The 24653-nt window shown below is 38.4% G+C and overlaps 2 protein-coding genes across 2 annotated transcripts; both read left to right on the forward strand.

The window, feature by feature from the left end:
* Nucleotides 1–1148: 1148 nt before the first annotated feature.
* On the forward strand, nucleotides 1149–2228 carry LOC103420397 (phragmoplastin DRP1E-like; the record flags this gene model as incomplete). Its single annotated transcript, XM_029098523.2, has 1 exon — nucleotides 1149–2228. A coding segment is annotated over one exon (1053 nt), but the record flags the coding sequence as incomplete, so codon positions are not given.
* Nucleotides 2229–2357: 129 nt separating this feature from the next.
* Nucleotides 2358–2876, forward strand: LOC139192015 (6-phosphofructo-2-kinase/fructose-2,6-bisphosphatase-like). Its single transcript, XM_070813070.1, has one exon. It carries the CDS (start codon nucleotides 2358–2360, stop codon nucleotides 2874–2876), a length of 519 nt encoding a protein of 172 aa, XP_070669171.1.
* Nucleotides 2877–24653: the final 21777 nt, after the last annotated feature.

A 24653-nucleotide genomic window follows, 5' to 3' on the forward strand; every position in this document is an offset into this window, starting at 1 on the left:
CGCTCCTGGTCTGCACGAGCATAAAAGGCAACACCAGAGCTCCTGGCCCGCAAGAACATAAACTGTGTACGGCAAAATCATCATCAAAATCATAAAAAAAAAATGGATTTGAACTACGTTACGACTTGATCTCTTCTTTGGAGGGGTACGTAGGCAGCTCGAATGTTCAATTTTTCGAGTTCAGTCACATCAAGATAAAAAAAATAAAAATAAAATAAATGTTTTATTAAAGAAAGTCAATTTTTGTTTAAAAAAAAAAATATATATATATATATATATATGAGTGTTTCGGCCCAGCAGGCCACAAGCCCAATTCGGTTCTTCATATGCGAAGAAACCCAAACCAGACTTCTCCAAAGCAGCGGGTATAATCACCGGTGCTAGCCCGAGTCCGAGCCCACGGCGAGAATGGAAGCTTTTTTCAGAGGTTGGCGTCAGCACTACCGTCGGAAACTTCAAAGCCGCAATCTCCAACAGAGTTCCTCTGTCCGATCCCTGGCTCTCTGATGACTCCCGTGGATCTCTCCTCCCTTTCCCTTCGTCTCTGTAGAAATTTGGGGCACCCGGAGGGCACCCAAATTCAGTCTCTCTCTTCAGTTCCCACAGCGCCGTAGTTTCTGATCTATGATGCACGGGTTGGATCGACAACCTCCTCTTCTGCTTCTACCTTCACCGTCAATCAGACCAAAGTCAAACAAATCTCATGGAACCCTAGAGCTTTCATGTACGAAGGTCTGCTGACAGACGCCGAATGCGATCACTTGATCTCCATCGCGAAATCAGAGCTGAAGAGATCCGCCGTCGTTGGAGCATCGAGGAGCCACCCGGCATCGCTGAGCGAGTCAAGGCTATTAGAAGACATCACAGGAGGAATCTCGACGACCCCAGTCCGTCAAACCAGGAGGCTGACCCAAATCCCAAATCTTCCGAGACCTGTTGCTCGACTTTATTGCAGAATCAAAATTTTCCCAATCCAAGATCCTCTCTTTCTCTCTTCGATGGCTCCGAGGAAACTGGTAGAAGACCCGCCGGCCGCCCTGGTGGAGAACTTTGACGATAAAGATCAGAACCAAATGGACTCTGACCCAAATCAATCCAGTGTGAATTGTCTGATGATTCATCCCCACTGAAGATTGGACTCTTCATAACCTCCCCAATCGAAATGCTCTCCGCTTCTTCAAAAATGGTGCTTGCACCATCCCTGTCTGAGAGCCTGGTCATTCAAAGCTCTCCTCGTCGTCGTCGGCGGCCAGAGTTCTGGAAAGTCGTTGGTGTTAGAGAGCATCGTCGGGCGTGATTTTCTTCCGAGAGGATCTGGAATGGTGACCAGGAGGCCATTGGTCTTGCAGCTGCACAAGACAGAACAGGGAATGCAGGAATACGCCGAGTTCCTCCACTTGGAAAAGAAAAGATTCACTGATTTTTCTGCTGTTCGAAGAGAAATTCAGGATGAAACTGACAAAATTACTGGGAGATCAAAACAGATATCTAATGTTCCTATTCATCTCAGTATCTACTCCCCAAATGTTGTCAATCTAACTTTGATAGATTTGCCTGGTTTAACCAAGGTTGCTGTAGAGGGACAGCCAGAGAGTATCGTTCAAGACATTGAAAACATGGTTCATTCTTATGTTGAGAAGCCTAATTGCATCATTCTGGCAATAACTCCAGCCAATCAGGACATAGCAACATCTGATGCTATCAGGATTGCTAGACTAGTTGATCCTACAGGTGAAAGGACATTGGGTGTGTTGACAAAGCTTGATTTAGTGGACAAGGGAACAAATGCTTTGGATGTTCTTGAAGGAAGGTCTTATCGGCTGCAACACCCTTGGGTCGGAATTGTGAACCGTTCACAAGTTGATATTAACAAAAATGTGGATATGATTGCTGCCAGGCGGAGGGAGCGTGAATTTTTTAATTCCAGTCCAGATTACGCACATTTGGCAAGCAAAATGGGTTCAGAATATCTTGCAAATCTTCTCTCAAAACATTTGGAGTCTGTAATTAAAGCTCGCATTCCAGGAATAGCATCTTTGATCAATAAAAGCATCAGAGAACTTGAAGCGGAGTTGGATTATCTTGGTAGACCTGTTGCTATTGATGCAGGGGCACAGTTATATACTATCCTAGAGTTATGCCAGGCATTTGACCGGATATTCAAGGAGCATTTGGATGGAGGACGACCTGGTGGAGATTAACCAGAAGCTGATTGCTGTCGGGGAAAGTGACGACGAGGACGAAATCGAGATCGTGAAGTCCCTGCCAGAGCCACTTCGTGAATTTGCTTCACAGTTTCTTATTGAATTGGCTTCAAAAGCTGCATCATCCAATCTAGTGCTTGCAGAGCTGATTAAATGCTCCTCGAAGATGGGCTTGTCGTACTTGATTCCAAATGCCCATGTTCAGATGGCTCCACCAGTGCTTCATATACCTTCAAGGATAGTGGTGTTTTATCCGATCGACATGCAGCTACAAAGGAGTTGGAGGTTGATATCCCAGATTCATCCAAGCTCTATTCTCCCTCTGGGATGGTTGAATCAAAGTCAGTGGGAACGTTTTCATCTTTCCAAAAGCAAGATAGTCACAGGGGTCTCTTTGTGGATAGGGGTGTTGGATTTCCTAGGCTAGTTAAATCTTCTAGTACTAGTACTTCCTCCGAGTCCAGGTTTGATACAAACAAAAAAAAAAAAAAAAAAAAGAATTCGATGCTAGAAGCTGCTGGAGCGGTTGCGGCTGCAGATGTAGCTGATCAAATGCTTGGACCAAAGGAAGATAAACATTTGGCAATTGTCCTGGTTGGTTTGCCTGCTCGTGGAAAAGCTTTTACAGCAACTAAGCTTACAAGGTACCTCCGCCATGGTTGCTGCCTTTGAATGTGATTGACAAAACCAAAGTTTGTCAACTCACACCCAAAGGCCTTCTCTCCGTCCGTAACAAACAACAACGACGAAGAACTTCAATAAACCGCCATCAAACGACTAGCCGGTAGTGAAGCTCAATGCCTTGCATTCTACCTCAAGCTCTAGCTGCTTCTGCACCTCCGCCATGGTTGCTGCTTTTGAATGTGATTGACAAAATCAAAGTTTGTCAACTCACACCCAAAAGCCTTTTTCTCCGTCTGTGACAAACAACGACGACGAAGAACTTCAATAAACCGCCGTCAAACGACTACCCGGTCATGAAGCCTCGACTGCAGCTCACCGTCCGTCCAGTTCCATCCCTACAAAGCACCATATATAAAGAAAAAAAAATAAAAAATAAAAAAAAAGGTTTTCAAATGGTGGCCAGCCACCGAAAGCAAAGAAAGAAAGTGATTGACAGATTGACAGGCACCATCCAAAAGGAAATGACAAAAAAAAAAAAAAAAAAAGAAGGTTTTCAAATGGTGACCAGCCACCGAAAGCAAACAAAAGAAATGATTGATAGGCACCATCCAAAAGGAAATGACAAAAAAAAAAAAAAAAAAAAAAAAAAAAAAAAAAAACAAGAAAGGCAGGTCATGGTGTATGCTACTATTAGCAATTATGAAAAAGGAAACAGGTGATGGAGACAGAATAATTGAAAAGAAGAAAGCAGGGGGAAGACGACGAATTTCCGTCTAAAAAAATAGGGAGTAAAAGAATAGTGCACATTAGGTACCATCTAAATTAAAAAAAATAAAAAAAAATAAAAAAAATAAAAAAAAATAAAAAAAATAAAAAAAGAAAAGAGGGAGTAACACATCTTAGTCAGATATATGTTTTAGCACAACATACTGAATAAAGTAAAGCATGTCCATTGATATCTCAAAAAAAAAAAAAAATTACAAGGATGTTAAAAAAAAAAATAATTAAATAATAATTAAAAAAAAATTATTAAAAAAAAATAAAATGAAGTCAAATCAAATTTACAGGAAGGGATCTTCAAGGATGATCAGGTGGCGCCTCATCACTCGGCGGAGCTCCAGAAAGACGAAGCACCAGAGATTGATTATCCGGAGCTTCAACACTTGGTGAAGCGCCAGGGGACGAAGGCAGAAGTTGCCGCTGGAGTAACGTCACAAACCTCTGATGATCACTCTGAATCCGAACTTCGGACTCCTGCAATTGGTCAAGCTTCCTCTTCATGCTTGTTGAGTAATTAGTTGCGAGCATGTGCAACTCTTTATTCTCGTGCCTAAGCACCCTGACCTCTTGCCGAAGACTGGCCACCTCAGCCATCAACGACTCAACCTGACGAGATCGAGCAAGAAGGCGTTGGCCCATGTTTGAAACTGAACCTGCACATCGGACGCTGTAGGCCAGAGAGTCCTGAACAGCCAGTTCATCGGACCGCCTGGAAAGCATCCTAGTGTCTCTAGGAGTGAGAAGATTTCTGGCCACCACCGAAGCGGTTGTATCGTTCATCATCATAGAATCCCCAATTGTAAGAGGACCATTGGGAGATACGAAGGACGGCTGCCAAATGTTGTTTGAAGAAGATATGTCATTATCTTCCCCGACATTCAAGTTAAGACGACGGTCAGAAGGGTAAGACATTTTCGAAGGTGTGAAGAAAAAGAAGAGGTCGGACAAATCAAGTTCTTAGAAGTGCAAGTAGGGAGCTTCTACAGGCGGAAAATTCAAGTATGCTTTGGAATGTGATGCGTGCCTTTCTTTTAAAATCAACACTTTCAGAAATCGAAGAGGCGAGTTCAGAAATCGAAGAGGCAAGCTCAAAGATCGAAGAGACGTCTACTTTCTCAAAAGCTGGGCTGCTCAGAAACCACGGGCCGATCTCAGATATCGAAGAGGCGCCAGTCTTTTTCAGCCTCGTCAGCACCTATCACATGCACACTCAGCTGTGCGAAAATCACGGATAATTTGTCGAAGCGCCTATCTCAGATATCGAAGAGGCGCCAGTCTTTTTCAGCCTCGTCAGCACCTGTCACATGCACACTTAAATTTGCGGAAATTACGGGCAATTTGTCGAAGATTTCTGATGAAGAAGAAAACGCGTAGAGCCATACTAATCAATCACTCAATGGTTGCCAACACGAGTGAAAGAATAGTACCTCTACAGGTATTAAAGAACTTCCTATAACTGTCCACCTTCACCGTCCATAGCAAGGCAGACCTGCAAAAAAAAAAAAAATGCCTAACCCTTCCTTATTTCCGAGAGTACACTCTCAGCAGAGCCTCTCGAAATACCCAGTTTTCTTCTTCTCCTCTGCAAACAAATGACACCCAAAGCAAAAGTATCTCATATCACCAGGGTAGAAAGCAAGAGTATCTCATATCATGCTTTCTCCCTGTCTTTTCCTTTGTCCTTGTTCTTACCTGCAAAGACAAGGATAAAGAAAGCAATATGTCGGAACCTCCACTCAAACTCCGGGCAAGGAACCGACTACCGGGAACCTTTGCCCGATTGCTTACCTGGCTTTGCTCTTGAGTACTCATCTTCAGTTACTGATGTACTTCCGAAAAAGATGCCATATTTTCCCGGAGAACAGATAAGGCAAGTGAAAATGATACCTTGAAGCATGTGGAGACAACGTGCTGATTTCCTTCAAGATCAAGTCTCCCCTTCTTTGCACAATCCACCAACCCAGCAGAAGGAGTCTGAGTTGAATCCAAGAGCTCGAGAAGTTTCAACAAACATATTGGCGGCACCATTGTCGAAGAACAAAGCCTCGCTGTGCAACGCTGTTAAATCGCCACCACTTCTTCGAAAGCAAGAGTATTTCATATCATGCTTTCTCCCTATCCTTTTCTTTGTCCTTGTTTTTACCTGCGGGACAAGGAGAAAGAAAGCAATCAGACAGCACTTGGTATCAAACTTCCGATCTGGAATCAACTGCTTGGAACCCTTCCCTGATTGCTTACCTAGCACTGCTTTCGAAATACCCATTGTTTCAACATCTTATGCTTCTAGAGAAAATACCACATCTGCCTGAAGAACAGATAAGGCAAGGAAAATGATACATTGAAGCATGTAGAGACAAGCACAACAAAACACGAGTCGATTCATCCGTTACTTCTTCAAAATCAAAAGTATCTCATATCATTAGGGTTTCAATCACTCTGGGTTTGGTGGACCTGTTTTGACCCTCAAATTCTTGGGTCGACCCGCTAGACGTTGTGAACTACACGTGCCGATTTACCACCCTTGAATCAAATCCTTAAAGATCAGGTCACCAACTGGAAGAAAAGCCCATCAATCTTGAAGATCATACCGTTGATTAAACTGCTCAGGTGTGAATTGGAAAGATTGAACAAAGCAACAAGTCGTCACTTTCACCTCGTGCCTGCTTGCAATATGTTCGAGTCAACCTTCAAGAATCAAGTCTCAACGGCCCTTGAAGAAGTTTCCAGCCAAATTCAAGATCAAGCCTCGACGGCCCTTGAGGAAATCACAAGTCCGATTCAAGATTAAGTGTCTACCACCCTTAAATCAAAACCTAGTTCAAGAATAACATGTGGAAAGTCAACAATTGGAGGAAACCAAAAAAAAAAGTCCTCCGAACCAGTTCAAGATCGAAGCTGTGGAAAGTCAACAATTGGAGGAAACCAGAAAATCCTCCGAACCAGTTCAAGATCAAAGCTGTGGAAAGTCAATAAGCGCAACAAAATACGTGCCGATTCACCCACTACCAAAGCAAAATATCATCTACCACATAAAGCTCATTGTGGTCCAATTTCAACCTTCAAGATCAAGCCTCAACGGCCTTTGAAGAAATCTCAAACAAAGTTCAAGATCAAGCCCCAACGGCCCTTGAAGAAATCATCAACCCAGTTCAAGATCAAGCCTCAACGGCCCTTGGATCAACATCTGCAGTAAGGGACTTCAAAACGCATCTTCTACACGTGACAAGCACATGTATACGATGCGCCTTGAAGTGGGGGCACTTGTAGACATCGAAATTTCGGTAAAATAAATGTTGATAAAAAAAAATTAAAATTTCAATGTTTATGTGTCACATAAATTTTACACATAGCATGTGACTAAACGAAAAATCAAAATAAATCGGAAAAGTCATCAAACAGGACACGTGTCAACACCTGGCAGAGATGATTTATTCCATCTAATTATTTAAATCCAAAAAATCAAGTTTTGGAATTCTATAATAGAAGGCCAAGGCATTCATTTGAAGGACACCAATTGATAACCAATTCACATTACACTAAAACCTTGAAGCTTTGAAACTCAAAAGCTCCCAAGCAAATCCCGAAGAATCAAGAGAGCTCTCTTCGTTCTTCGTCAAATCCTCATTCAAGATCAAGCCCCAACGGCCCTTGAAGAACTTCCACCAATTCAAGATCAAGCCCCGACGGCCCTTGAAGAAAGTGTTCATCGTTCATCATTCGTTCATCCTTAGATCAAGCCCCGACGGCCCTTTGGATCCACGACGTCAACAAATCTGCACAACTGTTTATCCCAAGATCAAATCCACCCATTGCAAAGATAGAATCAGAGGCTAAATTTGTAGAAGAGATTGTAACCCCTAAATCATCAATACAAATATTATTTTGTACATGTGTTTCTTGTCTCGTTCATCGCAGGGAATTTCCGTGTTCACACCCCCTCCCTAATTCATCGTGGGCGCGTGAGGCTTTTGTCCTTTGTGGAGCTTTTTTCACAAGGCGACATGTGGATTTTTGGGTAAAAAGAACAAAATTACCCTTGAGGCACATTGGGATTCCTACGCATGAGCAATGGACAATCATCCCTTAATCAAGTCAAAGGTTCCCAAATAGGTATTTATTTTTAAACTTATTTCATCCATCCTTAACATATCTTCTCCACAAGGTAACCTCTTAAACATTCCTTTTAAATTATGTTAATAGCTAATTAATAGATTTATTAGATAATTAATCTATTAAATGGCTAATTAAACTACCAATTACAAAAAATACACAAGGGGCCGACAACCTTCCCTCCCAAGGGGACCGGTCATGCCTTATATATACCACCCCATTTTCTCTAGAAAACCAAATTCGAATTCTCTTGCTAAACTCTCTAAATTCTCCAAACATTTTTCCCTCAAAATTCTAACTTTGGCATCGGAGGTTCTTCGACCAAAACCCCCCCCCCCAAACATCATGGGAGCGTGAGGCTATTGGCCTTGACCTAAGGTGTTATTCGTTTTGTAGGTGCAATTTTGTCCAAGATCAAGGAGGAAGAAATTTGCATCCACAGCTTTGACCTAAGATGTTATTTATTTTGTACGTGCAATTTTGTCCAAGAGCAAGGAGAAAGAAATTTGCATCCACATAACTCGTAGACCCATAAAGTGGGATGATGTTCTCATTACCCATATTCATTCGAAAATCTATATTTCAAGATCTTTTCTTACAATTCAAGAGCCTAAATGTTTCGTATTCTTTTCATTTTGGGCAGAGATGATCTCTAATGGATCACCTACGAGATGCATGGTTGGATTTTCGAAACATAACCCGTAGACCCATAAAGTGGGATGATGTTCTCATTACCTATATTCATTCGAAAATCTCTATTCCGGGCCCTTTTCTTTCAATTCAAGAGCCTAAAAGTTTTGTATTCTTTTTATTTTTGGCAGAGAAGATCTTTAAGGGATGACCTATGAGATGTATAGTTAGATTTTCGAAACATAACTCGTGCACCCATAAAGTGGGATGATGTTCTCATTACCCGTATTAATTCGAAAATCTGTATTTCGGGTTATTTTCTTTCAATTCAAGAGCTTAAAAAGTTTCGTATTCTTTTTATTTTAGGCAGAGAAGAACTTTAAGGGATGACCTATGATATGTATAGTTGGATTTTCGAAACCTAACTCATACAGCCATAATGTGGGATAATGTTCTCATTAATCGTACTAATTCGAAAATCTGTATTTCGGGCTCTTTTCTTTCCATTCAAGGGTCTAAAGGTTTCGTATTCTTTTTATTTTTGGTAGAGATGATCTTTAAGCAATGACCTATGAGATGTATAGTCAGATTTTTGAAACATAACTCGTAGACCCAAAAAGTGGGATGATGTACTCATTACCCGTATTAATTCAAAAATCTGTATTTCGAGCTATTTTCTTTCCATTCAAGGTCTAAAAGTTTCGTATTCTTTTTATTTTTGGAAGAGAAGATCTTTAAGGGATGACCTATGAGATGTATGGTCGGATTTTAGAAATATAACTCATAAACTCATAAAGTGGGATGATGTTCTCATTACCTATATTAATTCAAAAATCAGTATTTCGAGTTCTTTTTTTTCTATTCATGGGTCTAAAAGTGTCGTATTCTTTTTATTTTTGGCAGGGATGTTCTTTAAGGGATGACCTATGAATACAGTTTGTTTTTGAAACATAAATCGGAGACCCAAAAAGAGGGATGATTTTCTCATTGGCCGTATTAATTCAAAAATCTATATATCAGGCTCTTTTCTTTCAAATCAAGGGTCTTAAAGTTTCGTTTTATTTTTATTTTTGGCAGAGAAAATCTTTAAGGGATGACCTATGAGTTGTATAGTCGTATTTTTGAAACATAACTCGTAGACCAAGAAACTGGGACGATGTTCTCATTACCCGTATTAATTCGAAAATCTTTATTTCGGACTCTTTTCTTTCAATTCAAGGGTCTCAAAGTTTCGTATTGTGTTTATTTTTGGCAGAGATGACCTTTGAGGAATAGCCTACAAGATGTACAGTTGTACTTTTGAAACATAACTCGTAGACCCATGAAGTGGGACGATGTTTTTATTACCCGTACTAATTCGAAAATCTTTATTTTGGACTCTTTTCTTTCAATTCAAGGGTCTAAAAGTTTCGTATTCTTTTGATTTTTGGTAGAGATGATCTTTTAGAGATGACCTATGATGTACAGTCAGAGTTTTGTAACATAACTAGTAGACCTATAAAGTGGGCAGATATTCTCATTACCCATATTAATTTGAAAATTTGTATTTCGAGATCTTTTCTTTCAATTCACAGGTCTAAAAGTTTCGTGTTCTTTTCATTTTTGGCAGAGATGATCTTTAAGGGATAACCTATGAGATATATGGTCCGATTTTTCAAAAATAACTCATAGACCCATAAAGTGGGATGATATTCTCATTACCCGTATTAACTAAAAAATCTGTATTTTGGGCTCTTTTATTTCAATTTAAGGGTCTAAAAGTTTCGTATTCTTTTTATTTTTAGTAGAGATGATCTTTGTGGGATGGCCTATGAGATATACAATTGAATGTTTGAAACATAACTCGTAGACTAATAAAGTGGGATGATGTTCTCATTACCCGTATTAATTCGAAAATCTTTATTTCGGACTCTTTTCTTTCAATTAAAGTGTCTAAAAGTTTCGTATTCTTTTGGTTTAATCTCAGTTTACTACCTTCAAGTTCCATGGCTTTCAACATTTGGTACATAAAGTTTTTTTCATTCCAGGCTCATACCTCAAGTCTTAATTTTGGGACAGTTTCATACATCCGTTAATTTTTCTGTTAAAACTTTTGTTAACCAATGACGTGGCACCAACGTGGACAATAACTGAGCGCCACATGTCAATATGGGCCCCTTTCAATATTAAAAAATTCGGCAAAAGACTGTTTATTACCCTCATGTTTCATGGTTTTCAACATTTAGTACATCAAGTTTATTTCATCCCAGAGTTATATCTAAAATGTAAATTTTGGGACAGTCTCATACATCCGTTAGTCAAACTGTTAAGGGGTGGTTTGGAAGTGAGGTGCTTAAAAAAAAAGCACCCATGAAAAAAGGCTTATTTTGGAAGTTACTGTGAGAATAAGCTGAAATCAAAGGAAAAAGCTGAAGCTGCTATTTGTAGCTTTGGAAAACTGGCTTTTTTTCAAAGCACACGGAGCTATAGTGCTCCTTTAATGAAAAGACCCACTATGAGATTGTTTTTTTTTTTCCAAAAGTACTTTTACAAAAAAGTTTACCAAACACTCTGCTGATTTATTTCACAGCCGCTTATTCTCACAGCACAGCCGCTTATTCTCACATCAGCTTTTTTAAAAAGCACAGCAATACCAAACCAGCCATAAGTCTCCCGTTAACTGTGACGTGGCGCACATGTGGACAATGACTAGGCGCCACGTGTCATCCATGTGAAAATTAAAAAAATACCAGAAGAAGAAGAAGAAGAAAAAAAAACGAATCTGCCCAGAATAAGAAGAAGAAGAAGAAGAAGAAGGAAGAAGAAGAAGAAGAAGAAGAAGAAGAAGAAGGAAGAAGAAGAAGAAGAAGGAAGAAGAAGGAAGAGGAGGAGGAGGAGGAGGAGGAAGAAGAAGAAGAAGAAAAAAAAAACCGAATCTGCCCAGAAGAAGGAAGAAGAAGAAGGAGGAGGAGGAGGAGGAAGAAGAAGAAGGAAAAAAAAAAGAATCTGCCCAGAAAAAGAAGATGGAGGAGGAAGAAGAAGAATGAGGAGGAAGAGGAAGAAGAAAATAAAAACGAATTTGCCCAAATGAGGAAGAAGGAAGAAGAAGCAAAATAAAAAAAGGACACGAATCTGCCCAGAAGAAGAAGAAGAAGGAAGAAGAAGAAAAAAAAAACACGAATCTGCCCAGAAGAAGAAGAAGAAGGAAGAAGAAGAAAAAAAAACACGAATTTGCCCAGGAGGAGGAAGAAGAAGAAGGAAGAGAAGGAGGGAGGAGGAGGAGGAGGAGGAAGAAGAAAAAAAAAAAAGAATTTGCCCAGAAGAAGAAAAAGAAGAAAGAGGGAGGAAGAAGAAGAAAAAAAAGAAAAAAAAATTCAAAATTTTTGGCGGGAAATTTTTTTTGAACCCCTAAAAAAAGTGAAAACCCCTTCTTTCAAAAACAAAAAAAAAATCCACGTGGCGTCCAGTCGTTGTCCACATGGGCACCACGTCACAGTTAACGGAACACTTAAGGGGTGGTTTGAAAGGGGCCCATTTAGTACATCAAGTTTATTTCATCCCAGAGTCATATCTAAAATGTAAATTTTGGGACAGTCTCATACATCCGTTAGTCAAACTGTTAAGGGGTGGTTTGGAAGTGAGGTGCTTAAAAAAAAAGCACCCATGAAAAAAGGCTTATTTTGGAAGTTACTGTGAGAATAAGCTGAAATCAAAGGAAAAAGCTGAAGCTGCTATTTGTAGCTTTGGAAAAATGGCTTTTTTTCAAAGCACACGGAGCTATAGTGCTCCTTTAATGAAAAGACCCACTATGAGATTGCTTTTTTTCTTTTCCAAAAGTACTTTTACAAAAAAGTTTACCAAACACTCTGCTGATTTATTTCACAGCCGCTTATTCTCACAGCACAGCCACTTATTCTCACATCACCTTTTTTAAAAAGCACAGCAATACCAAACCAGCCCTAAGTCTCCCGTTAACTGTGACGTGGCGCACATGTGGACAATGACTAGGCGCCACGTGTCATCCATGTGAAAATTAAAAAAATACCAGAAGAAGAAGAAGAAGAAAAAAAAACGAATCTGCCCAGAATAAGAAGAAGAAGAAGAAGAAAAAGGAAGAAGAAGAAGAAGAAGAAGAAGAAGGAAGAAGAAGAAGAAGAAGGAAGAAGAAGGAAGAGGAGGAGGAGGAGGAGGAAGAATAAGAAGAAGAAAAAAAAAAACCGAATCTGCCCAGAAGAAGGAAGAAGAAGGAGGAGGAGGAGGAGGAGGAGGAGGAAGAAGAAGAAGGAAAAAAAAAGAATCTGCCCAGAAAAAGAAGATGGAGGAGGAAGAAGAAGAATGAGGAGGAAGAGGAAGAAGAAAATAAAAACGAATTTGCCCAAATGAGGAAGAAGGAAGAAGAAGCAAAATAAAAAAAAAACACGAATCTGCCCAGAAGAAGAAGAAGAAGGAAGAAGAAGAAAAAAAAAACACGAATCTGCCCAGAAGAAGAAGAAGAAGGAAGAAGAAGAAAAAAAAAACACGAATTTGCCCAGGAGGAGGAAGAAGAAGAAGGAAGAGAAGGAGGGAGGAGGAGGAGGAGGAGGAAGAAGAAAAAAAAAAGAATTTGCCCAGAAGAAGAAGAAGAAGAAAGAGGGAGGAAGAAGAAGAAAAAAAAGAAAAAAAAATTCAAAATTTTTGGCGGGAAAATTTTTTTGAACCCCTAAAAAAAGTGAAAACCCCTTCTTTCAAAAACAAAAAAAAAATCCACGTGGCGTCCAGTCGTTGTCCACATGGGCACCACGTCACAGTTAACGGAACACTTAACAGTTTGACTCACGAATGTATGAGATTGTCTCAAAATTTACACTTTAGGTATGACTTTGGGACGAAAAAAAATTGATGTACTAAATGTTGAAAACTATGAAACATGAGGGTAGTAAACAGTCTTTTACCCTAAAAAATTAGAAAAATACAAAAACACAAAAAAAAAATAAAAAAACTGATCCTCGCCTCACCCCCCACACCCTCCCCCTCCCTTCTCCCTTCTCTCTTCCCCAATTACAAGCCCCAGTTCTCCTCGCCCACAACACCCCCGCCGTCGCCCTCTCCACTTACACCATTCTCTCTGACCCCAACACTAGGTTCTCCTTCTGCAACACAGTGCAGCCACCATTCTCTCCTTCCTGATCGTCGCCGAGGTAACCAGTCTCTACCAAAATGTGTGGATGTTGGCCAACGATGTCGCCTGCAAGCCCAAACCTTAAGCCTTCTTCTACAATAGCTTGATTGTGAACAGATCGTCATCTGGGTCTTCTCCATTTCCCCTGAAACCTCTAATCCCAACTTCTAGTCCAATTTGGCTCCCATTCAAATGTTTAATTTAACTCATTTCTTTTGTTTTTAGGTGGTCACCAATTGCAGCAAGATTACCAGGACGCAACGATAATGAAATACAAAATGTATAGCACACCCACTTGAAAAAAAAGACTCAAAGACCATACTACAATAACATCACCAACAAGTAGTAGTAATTGTACTTTCAATGTCACAAGCCAGTCTGTTGATCAACCAAATGGGTCAAATTGATATAAAATCAAGAGGTGTTGGGATTTGGGTGGGGTAGGGTTGTCTGACTTTCGCCCCTAGATGCTTTTGGGGATTAGGATTTTTGCAATGGGTGGAGGTGAAAAGGATGGAGGAGGGAGAAGGGAGGAAAGGTGAAGAAGGTGGGAGTGGCAGAGGAGAGAAGAGAGGGTACGGGTTGCAGAGGGAAGAAGGAAGAGAGGGGATTAGAGAGGTAGAAGACGGGTGGGTTTTTCTTTTGTGTTTTTATATATTTTAAAATATTTTCAATATTGAACTGGGCCCATATGGACACGTGGCACACAATTATTGTCCACGTGGGAGCCATGTCATCAGTTAACAAAAGTTCTAACGAAAAACTTAGCGAATGTCTGAAACAATCCCAAAATTAAGACTTCAGGTATGACTCTGGGATGAAAAAAACTTCATGTACCAAATGTTGAAAACCACGAAACTTCAGGGTAGTAAACTGAGATTAACCCTATTCTTTTTATTTTTGGCAGAGATGATCTTTGAGGGATAACCTATGAGATGTATAGTCGGATTTTAGATATATAACTCGTAGACCCATATAGATGATGTTCTCATTACCGGTATTAATTAAAAAATCTGTATTTCGGGTTCTTTTCTTTCAATTCAAAGGCCTAAGGTTTTGTGTTCTTTTAATTTTTGGTAGGCATGATCTTTAAGGAAGACCTATGAGATGTATGTTAGGATTTTTGAAACATAACTCGTAGACCCATAAAGTGGGATGATGTTCTCATTACCCTTATTAATTGGAAACTAGATATTTCGGGCTCTTTTCTTTCAATTCACATGTCTAAAACTATAATATTCTTTTTATTTTTGGCAGATATGATCTTTAAGAGATGACCTATGAGATGTACTTTCAGATTTTTGAAACATAACTGGTAGACCCATAAAGTGGGATGATGTTCTCATTACTCGTATTAATTTGAAAATCTATTTATCAGGCTCTTTTCTTTCAAATCAAGGGTCTAAAAGTTTCGTATTCTTTTTATTTCAGGTAGAGAAGATCTTTAAGAGATGACCTATGAGATGTACAGTCGGATTTTTGAAACATAACTTGTAGACCCAAAATGTGGGACGATGTTCTCATTACTCATATTAATTTAAAAATCTTTATTTCCGACTCTTTTATTTCAATTCAAGGGTCTAAACGCTTCACACTATTTTATTTTTTTGGCAAACACGATCTTTACGGGATGACCTATGAGGTGCACGGTCCTATTTTTGAAACATAAATTGTAGATCCATATAGTGGGACGATACTCTCATTACCCGTAATCATCCAAAAATCTGTATTTGGGGCTCTTTTGTTTCAATTCAAGGGTCTAAAAGTTTCATATTCTTTTTATTTTTAGTAGAGGCCATCTTTACAGGATGACCTATGAGATGAACAGTTGGGTTTTTGAAACATAATTAATAGACCCACAAATTATGATGATGTTCTAATTACCCGTATTAATTCGAAAATCTGTACTTCGGGATCTTTTTTTTCTTCTTTTTCAATTCAAGGGTATAAAAGTTTTGTGTTCTTTTTATTTTTGGCAAAGATCATCTTTAAGGGATATCCTATGCATTGTATAGTTGGATTTTAGAAAGATATGTTGGAAATGTGCCCTAAAGCCAATCATGTGATGATACTTTACGGACATTTCACATGTTAAACTAATCTAGTTTTACATATAAAGGGCAAAGATTATTGTTTGAGCCGTCTCATATAAATGTTATATGCTTAAACGATAAAGTCCAAGGAATATGTGATTGGGAGAATGTAATCTAATGAAGTTAGATTCATGAGACCATTCTTTCGTAGACACATCCTAAACGTTCCTGATCATAGGATTGCCAATTGGGCGTTGACAGTCCGTTAAGATCAGTAGGTACTATGTCTTCTCTCAGGGAGAGTGATTAGTCTCGAGTCATTGGTGTGTGTGACATCAAGACAAGTACGGTAGGTGCTCAATAGAGAATGAGTTCACTGAACGCGATCAACGAAGAGTTCTCATATTCCATGTCACGTGAGAACTCATGGTTGGGATAATGCAAATTAGTCCTTTGACCTGAGGCATCATAGTTGTCTTGTGGTTAAGTCCTTGATCTTTGATTATGTCAAAGTCACTCCATTAGGAGGGTGTCCACGGCATCGTTGGGGTCAAGCCACTTAGCTATGGAGACAAGTGAATGCGCAACAAGGGATCTCTAACCTTCAAACCGTTTGAGGGAGAATACTCTCTGATATGATTTGAATCTCTGGCCAGAGTATGAATGAGATTTGGGAATGTGTTCCGAATCACATTCAAGGTAATCATATAAGCACAAGACACACATTGGATAGTAGACATGAGAAAATAAACTATCAAACCAAACAATGTGGTTAAGAGTATTAGATTAGAGAAAGACCGTATTGCATTTGTAATCCCGAACTGAATAGGTTCTCTAACCTCTTCTGATTAGCTTGGGTAACCATGATATGCTGCTAGGTGTCACTCATGGTTTGTGGAAGCCCTAAACGTGTGTAATCACTAAAGGGAGAATTGAAAATAGTTTCAATTCACAATCAATGTAAAATGGTTTTAATCGCCCACTACCTCGCTAAAAGGAACCTAATGGATCGCACACCATAAGAGGTGGAGATTGGAGATTAAACGGAGATGAGTAAGAATGATTAAATGGTTTAATTATTTATTTATGGCAAGGATTAATTAATATGTTAATTAATCAAACGAATAAGTTCGTTAAATGACTTCGGGATAGTTTTGGACCTTAAGGCCCAATGGGCTTCGAACGTCAAGCCCATTAACTTAAGTTGTATGACAATTTAATGAATAAAGATTCATTAAGGCCCAAAAGCCCAAAATTCCCTAAATGGCCGGCCATAGTGTGATGAATTAGGGTTTTGGTTATTTAGGTCACTTAAAGAAGTGACTATATAAATGACTTTATAGCTAAAATTCATTAAGGGTTTATTTTTGGGGAAAATTGGTGAGAATTGTCTCTCCATTTTCTCTCTAAAGAGGCCAACACCTTGGAGGGTACATCTAGCAATCCTACTACTCCAAGGTCACTCATTTCTTCTACAATCTAACCTTGGTGAAGAGACTTAGAGGTTCTCAATTTTGGGAACTTGGAGATCCTATTCTTCCATCCAAATCCATGGATCTAAGAAGCAAGGAATGAAGGCCCTATCTCTTTGGGTGATTAGCCTTTGCTTATGCAAAGAGGAATCTACAAAGGTATTAATTTCAACTCACTTTGTTTTGAGTTGATTATTGGTTCACCAATCTACTAGGCTTTGAATTTCATGGGTAATGTTTTGTTTTTGAGTGCATGCAAGCATGATTCCGCCTTTAATTGTTAATTGCATGCTATATGATGTTGCTCAAATGAACATGTTTTCACAAAATAATTCCTTCAAGATAACTTGTAGACCCATATAGTGGGATGACATTCTCATTAGCTTGTATTAATTCAAAAATCTATATATCGGGCTCTTTTCTTTCATTTCAAGGGTCTAAAGGTTTTGTATTCCTTTCATTTTTGGTAGAGATGATCTTTAAGGGATGACCTATGAGATGTATGTTTGGATTTTTGAAACATAACTCATAGACCCATAAAGTTGGATGATGTTCTCATTACCCATATTAATTCGAAAATAGCTATCTTGGGCTCTCTTCGTTCAATTCAAGGGTCTAAAAGTTTCATGTTCTTTTTATTTTGGGCATAGAAGATCTTTGAGGGATGAGCTATGAGATGTACAGTAGGATTTTTGAAACATAACTTGTAGACACATAAAGTAGGATGATGTTCTCATTGCACATATTAATTCGAAAATCTGTATTTCAGGATCTTTTCTTTCTATTCAAGAGACTAAAAGTTTCGTATTCTTTTTATTTTAGGAAGATAAGAACTTTAAGGGATGACCTATGATATGTACAGTTGGATTTTCGAAACCTAACTCATAGAGCCATAAATTGGGATAATGTTCTCATTAATCGTACTAATTCAAAAATCTGTATTTCGGGCTCTTTTCTTTCAATTCAAGGGTCTAAAAGTTTTGTATTCTTTTTATTTTTTGGAAGCGATGATGTTTAAGGGATGATCTATGAGTTTTACAGTTGGATTTTTGAAACATAACTCGTAGACCCATAAAGTGGGATGATATTCTCAATACTCGTATTAATTCAAAAATTTGTTTTTGGGGCTCTTTTCTTTCAATTCAGGGGTCTAAACTTTCATATCCTTTTTATTTTGGGCAGTGATGATCTTTAAAGGGTGACCTATGAGATGTACAGTTAGGTTTATGAAACAAAACTCGTAGACCCATAAAGTGGGATGATGTTCTCATCACCCTATTAATTAGAAAATATGTATTTCGGGATCTTTTCTTTCAAATAAAGGGTCTAAAAGTTTCATATTCTTTTTATTTTTGGTAGAGATGATCTTTATGGAATGACATATAAGACCTATAGTCGGATTTTTGAAATAATACTCGTAGACCCATAAAGTGGGATGATGTTCTCATTACCCGTATTAATTTGAAAATCTATATTTCGGGCACTTTTTCTTTCAATTCAAGGGTCTACAAGTTTCGTATTCTTTTTCTTTTTGGTAGAGATGATCTTTATGCGAAGACCTTTGAGATAGATAGTCAAATTTTTGAAACATAACTCATAAACCCATATAGTGGGATGATGCTCTCATTACTCGTATTAATTCAAAAATATATATTTCGAGCTTTTTTCTTTCAATTCAAGGGTCTCGAACTTTCAAATTCTTTTTATTTTTGGTAAAGATGATCTTTGTGCTATGACCTATGAGATGTACAGTTGGATTTTTGAAACATAACTCGTAGACCCATAAAATGAGATGATGTTCTTATTACCCGTATTAATTCAAGAGTCTGTATTTCGGGCTCTTTTCTCTCAATTCAAGGGTCTAAAACCTTCTTACTCCTTTGATTTTTGGCAGAAATAATCTTTAAGGGATGACCTATGAGATGCACAATCAGATTTCTGAAACATAACTCACAGACCCATAAAGTGGGATGATGTTCTCGTTACACATATTAATTCGAAAATCTGTATTTGGGCTCTTTTCTTTCAATTCAAGGGTCTAAAAGTTTCGTATTCTTTTTATTTTTGGTAGAGCTGATCGTTAAGGTATACCTATAAGGTGTACAGTCGGATTTTTGAAACATAACTCATTGACCCATATAGTGGGATGATGTTCTCATTACCCATATTAATTCAAAAATCTGTATTTCAGGCTCCTTCCTTTCAATTCTAGGGTATAAAAGTTTTGTATTCTTATTATTTTGGGCAGAGGGGTGACATATAGTTGGATTTTTGAAACATAACTCGTAGACCCATAAAGTGGGATGATGTTGACACACCCCAACTTAATATTGAGGCATGCTGGCCGTCACGTGAGGGTGACGTAGTCATGTGCACAGTGCGGAAGCAATAATGATATAAGAAATTCGAATAAATAAAAACCAACGGACTAAAACACTAGATGAGATAAGGTGAAAGTGCGATAATAGAAGTGACTATACATAACCAGAGCGCATGTAGCCTAAGTGCAGTCCAGCAGGACGAATACTCATTATACAATACTAAAAATGGTCATACTTTAGCGATAATCTGTCAGAGCTGCCGTGAAATCCTCTTGAGCCACCAACGAGCACTCTTACCTAAAACCTGGAGGGGCACAAAACAGAAAGTATGAGTGGGCAAAAACAAAGCTTTTCTAAACCATTTCACTATCAAAAGTAGTAACCCATTGCCGTAAAACCTGTATAATTATCTGAAAATAATAGATATGATTATATTTCAAAGCATATTCAAAATAGCAATCCACCGAATATAGCATGTCAAATCTCAGAATGAAATAAGTAAGCTAGGTGCAATAAATCAATATGAAATAGTAAACCAGCTGAAGTCACCTAAAGTGACCTGTACGGTTGGGTCCACAACTCATCAATCAAATTCTGCACACGAGTCGGAACCACCTAATGTGGTCTATACGATAGGCTAGGTGTAAATAAATATGCTCAAGTGCTACAGTCACGTGAAGGCTATGCGAAGTATCGCAAGTCACCTACGACTCGAAACCACCTAAAGTGGTATGTACGATAGGTTGGCACCTGCCTTGGATCCAAGGTGAAGGTGTGGTGCGGGAGGTGAACGATCACGTGAAGGCTAGGCCCTATCCTCGAGCGAAGCACTAACATCGGGATGCAGGATAAATAGCTCAAAATGCATCTCAGCACTAATATATTCACTACCATCAATATACTCACCTTTGCTTACCTGAACGTCCACATCGTCAAGCAACAATATATATATATATATATAACCATAATAATGCACAATTACACATAAAGAGCATTTGACATGGCATTTCAAAGTATCAAACCATTTAATTAAGTTTTATTGGAAAAATACGAAGTATGTATATATATACTGATAACCAAAAGCACACTCACTGATATGTGGAAGGGTCGTAACCCCCGAACCTTGCTTGACTGCGCTCGTCCTCACGATAGGTCTCACCTATATATGAAACAACTATTTAAACGTTATTTTTAAGCACATAAACAAAACTAGGTAATAACTTCTCATACATTGCTCAATTGGGGTATATGAATATACCACCGTGATCTACTCAACCTCAGGAACATCCCCATATTTTTAGAAAACTTTTCCGACGACCCATGTGCCGGCCAAGGCATGGCCAGAAACACGGCCCACGCGCAAGCACGTGCCTGGCACATTGACGAATTCCCTACCCGCGATAGGGAATATTCCGTTAAAATATAGAATATGCCGTTAAATATACCTGAAGCCGTTAGAATATTCTGTCAACTTTGACGGAATATTCTCCACCTTCTTCCTTGGTTGCAATTGCTGATTTCTAGAAAATCTTCTAATATTGATATCTTCTTCAATTCTTAACCAAAATTCACGAATTTTATACTAAAATGAAGCTTAGGACAAAAGGAACACATCCTTACCACTTATAAGTCTGAAATCCACCGGAATCTCACCGGAAAAAGTCACAATGATTCGGTCACCCTGCAACTCATAAAACCAGAGCATTTCTACGTCAAAACTCTTCCAAAATTAATCTAAGGTGCTAGAAAAGCAAGAATAGAACCTTTCTAAGTCTCAAAACTACCTGAAACCTCCGCGAACATGTCGAGTGAACAGTGCACCAAAACGGGGTTTTTTGGTTCTTACATTTGACAAGTTCTCATGTCGAACTAAGGGCATGGATGAGCTCCTGGACTCACAGAGAACACAAGAACAACCTTCTCAACGTCGATTCGTGCACGTCAAGGTAAATTTGAGAGTTATCCATACAGTTGTATGGACAATTGAAGAAATCCGAGAGGGAAGAGAGAGAGAGAGTCAACGGTTTGGTATGGGTGTGTGTGTGTGGTTCATTTTGCAGCCAATCAAACAAAACCTTAAGTCTTTTAGTTCTAATTGGGTCCAATTAATTAGGAATAGAACTAATTGGTCCAAAACCTTAGCCTATACACACACACACAACTTAACGATTAAAGGGCATAATAGAAATTTCCATGCTCTCAAGGATAAAATAATATACACAATCGAGATGGGCTGTCACAGATGTTCTCATTACTTGTATTATTTCGAAACTCTATATTTTGCGCTCTTTTATTTTAATTCAAGGGTCTAAAAGTTTCATATTGTTTTGTTATTTATGGCACTGATGGTCTTTGAGGGATGACCTATGAGATGTACACTCAGATTTTGGAAAAAATAACTCTTAGACCCATAAAGTGGGATGATGTTCTCATTACCCGTATTAATTCGAAAATCTGTATTTTGGGCTCAACTTTCGTATTATTTTTATTTTTGTTAGAGATGACCTTTGAGGGATAACCTACGAGATATACAGTCAGATTTTTGAAACATAACTAGTAGACCCATAAAGTGGGATGATGTTACCTTTTAATTTAGGGTTATGTTTCCTATTTTATTTTGGGATTTAGTTTCCTAGTTTGATTGGAAGACCTTTGTTTAGGAGGATTTGATTTTTACTAGGTTAAATAAGCTTGGCCAGCCCTATTATTACTGCTTATTCTCCATGCGTTCTTTGAGGGTGGAAATTGGCCAAGCGTAGAGATTTTCCGACTTTTACATTTAAGGTGCTTTCGATATTATTTCAATAGAGAACTTTGTGATTTTTATTATGAACATGCGTAGTTAATTCTCTTTTTGCTAGGGTGAGGCCACGAGCCTTAGAAAGCATATGTAATTTCTTTTTAATTTGTTTAAGGTTATTTACATGAAGGTTTTCGAATTATTAATCACTGGTTTATACTGTCTAAGTGTCTTAATGATTCGCGACCATTAGGATGTATAGAAAAGTAATTTGATGCAATTTTGGTATAATTTGATCCCTTAAATTGACGAAGGCTTATTGTTATTAAAATGTGCAAGTTCACTTAGGATGAATACCACGTCTTAAGGGTTGCATGGTTTTTCGAAAGGTTTCACAAAACATAATTAGTCATGCATGTTTAGATTTGATCAGAATACCACAAACGGATTGCATGTTTTAAGAAGACCTAACCGTAAAAATATGCATTTATAGGTCATAAGTAATTGGGAGAATTATATAAAATTGTTAAGGTGACGGCAGATCCCTAGTGCTTTCTTAACTTGATTTCTTCAAAACTGTTTCATCTTTTTCCTCATCTTGAATATTGCAGATTTGTGCACTTTCATTAATTAAACTCATTTTTCTAAAAATTAGGTCATAAAATCAATCACCTTAAAACTTTGTTTTACAATAATTAATTGAAATTTGGTTTGTTTCAAATTATTTAATAATCCCTGTGGAGAACGAACTTGCAATAACCATTTATACTACAATATCCTTGTCATTCTTACAAGTATTATAGGTGTTTTTTAACCCTTTTGTGCTTATGGTAAAATCCCTATCAAGAAACTGGCGCCGTTGACGGGGACTATTGAAAATAATTCGTTCTAATCAGATTCTGCGTTAGTTATTAATGTATATAATTTTTGTTTTTATATAGATTACAGCAGTGCAGTGCAGTGCAGTGCAGATTACAACAATCCTTGCATGGTCAGCACAAGTTTAGCAAGGTAGAAATGATTTCCGATTGATCCAGAACCTAAGGAATCTTTAAGAAGAAGACGGAGGGAGCAAAATTTACAGTGGGTTCCTTCATTGTAGGGGATTTTTCTGCAGTTTTTATTTTATGGGGATCTGTACAGCAATGAACCAATTGCTTTTGTTATTCCAAAGGCTGGTCAGCCTTTGGGTGATTCATTGATAACTCATGCCACTAACATACCAAGTTGATCAGAAAATGTCCACATTCCGGTATTGATGGTACTACTCAAATGCATATATTTTTCAGGGGGTTAAGGCCCCGTTTGGGATTGAGGTGATTTAAAAAAAAAACCACTGTGAAAAAAAGCTGAGGGTCATTTTTGTGTTTGGTAAACTGAAAAAAAAGGACTTATTTTGGAACCTGCTGTGAGAATAAGCTGAAAATCAAAGGAAAAGCTGAAGCTACTATTTGCTGCTTTGAAAAAAAAGCCAGTTTTTTCAAAGCACACGGAGCTACAGTGCTCCTTTAATGAAAAGACACTATCATCCTGCTTTTTTTTCCAAAAGCACTTTCACAAAAAAGTATACCAAACACTCTACTGGCTTTATTTCACAGCTGCTTATTCTCACAGCACAGCCGCTTATTCCCACATGTCTAATCCAACTGGGCTTCTCTGAAATAATCTTTGCTACTTATTTCCATAACCTAACAAAACAATACCACCTTTGTGTCGAAAAAGAGGCCATTTCTTTGAGCGCGTTGAGAGAGATTGAAAAGATATTGAGAGATTGTTGTGTAAGCGAGCCGAGGCAGCAGCATATGGATGGAAGTTGTGCATCATCTCTTGGTATTTTGAGATTTAGCCATGAGAGAAAGATTTGTCATTGTCGTTGTGCAGCAGGAGATCGCAGAGGGAAATAACATCTTCCTCAACTTCTTGCTGCTGAAAATCTGAGAAAGTTTCCATCTTTGTGATCTGGGTAGTGGTGCGATTGATTTGTTTGTGTTACTGGTTCCGTTTGGTAGTGGTTTTTGTATCCAGAAGCTTTGAAATTTGCATATGGTAGTGGTTTTTTTGGGTTGTGCAGATTCATGGCGGAGGTGAAAAAATAAAAGAGAACTGACACAACTTTTCATATCGTTTCCCACAGACGGCGCCAAATGTTGATGCACAAAATCGAAGGTCTTGGAACAACGTAAATCCGACCATGAATCTGCAAGAAATGTAAATAACACAAGATGTATCGTGGTTTACCCCAAGGTTTGGGCTATGTCTACACTGATACTGTATTTTTGAGAGTGAGAGCTTGAGGAGGTGAGGAGGCTTAGGAATTGGCCTCCCCCATTGTGAGGGTGAGGAGTCCCTTTTATAGAATAAGAGATCCTCACTTATTACATATTTGCCCCTTCCTTTATTCCATAATTACATTTGAGTCCCCTGAGTATTTATACGAGATCTAAATACGGAGGCCCTAAGTATGGTACAAACAGTTTTGATGTTAGTTTAACTTAGTTTTCAGTTTTACAAGTTTAAGTTGTATTGATTAGCATCTATTCTAATCCTCGGAATAGAACGATCCCTACTTACTCATACTACGATTGCATAATTTATAGGGTTT

This window comes from Malus domestica, chromosome 15 (genome assembly GCF_042453785.1).
Source record: "Malus domestica chromosome 15, GDT2T_hap1".
NCBI lineage: Eukaryota > Viridiplantae > Streptophyta > Magnoliopsida > Rosales > Rosaceae > Malus > Malus domestica.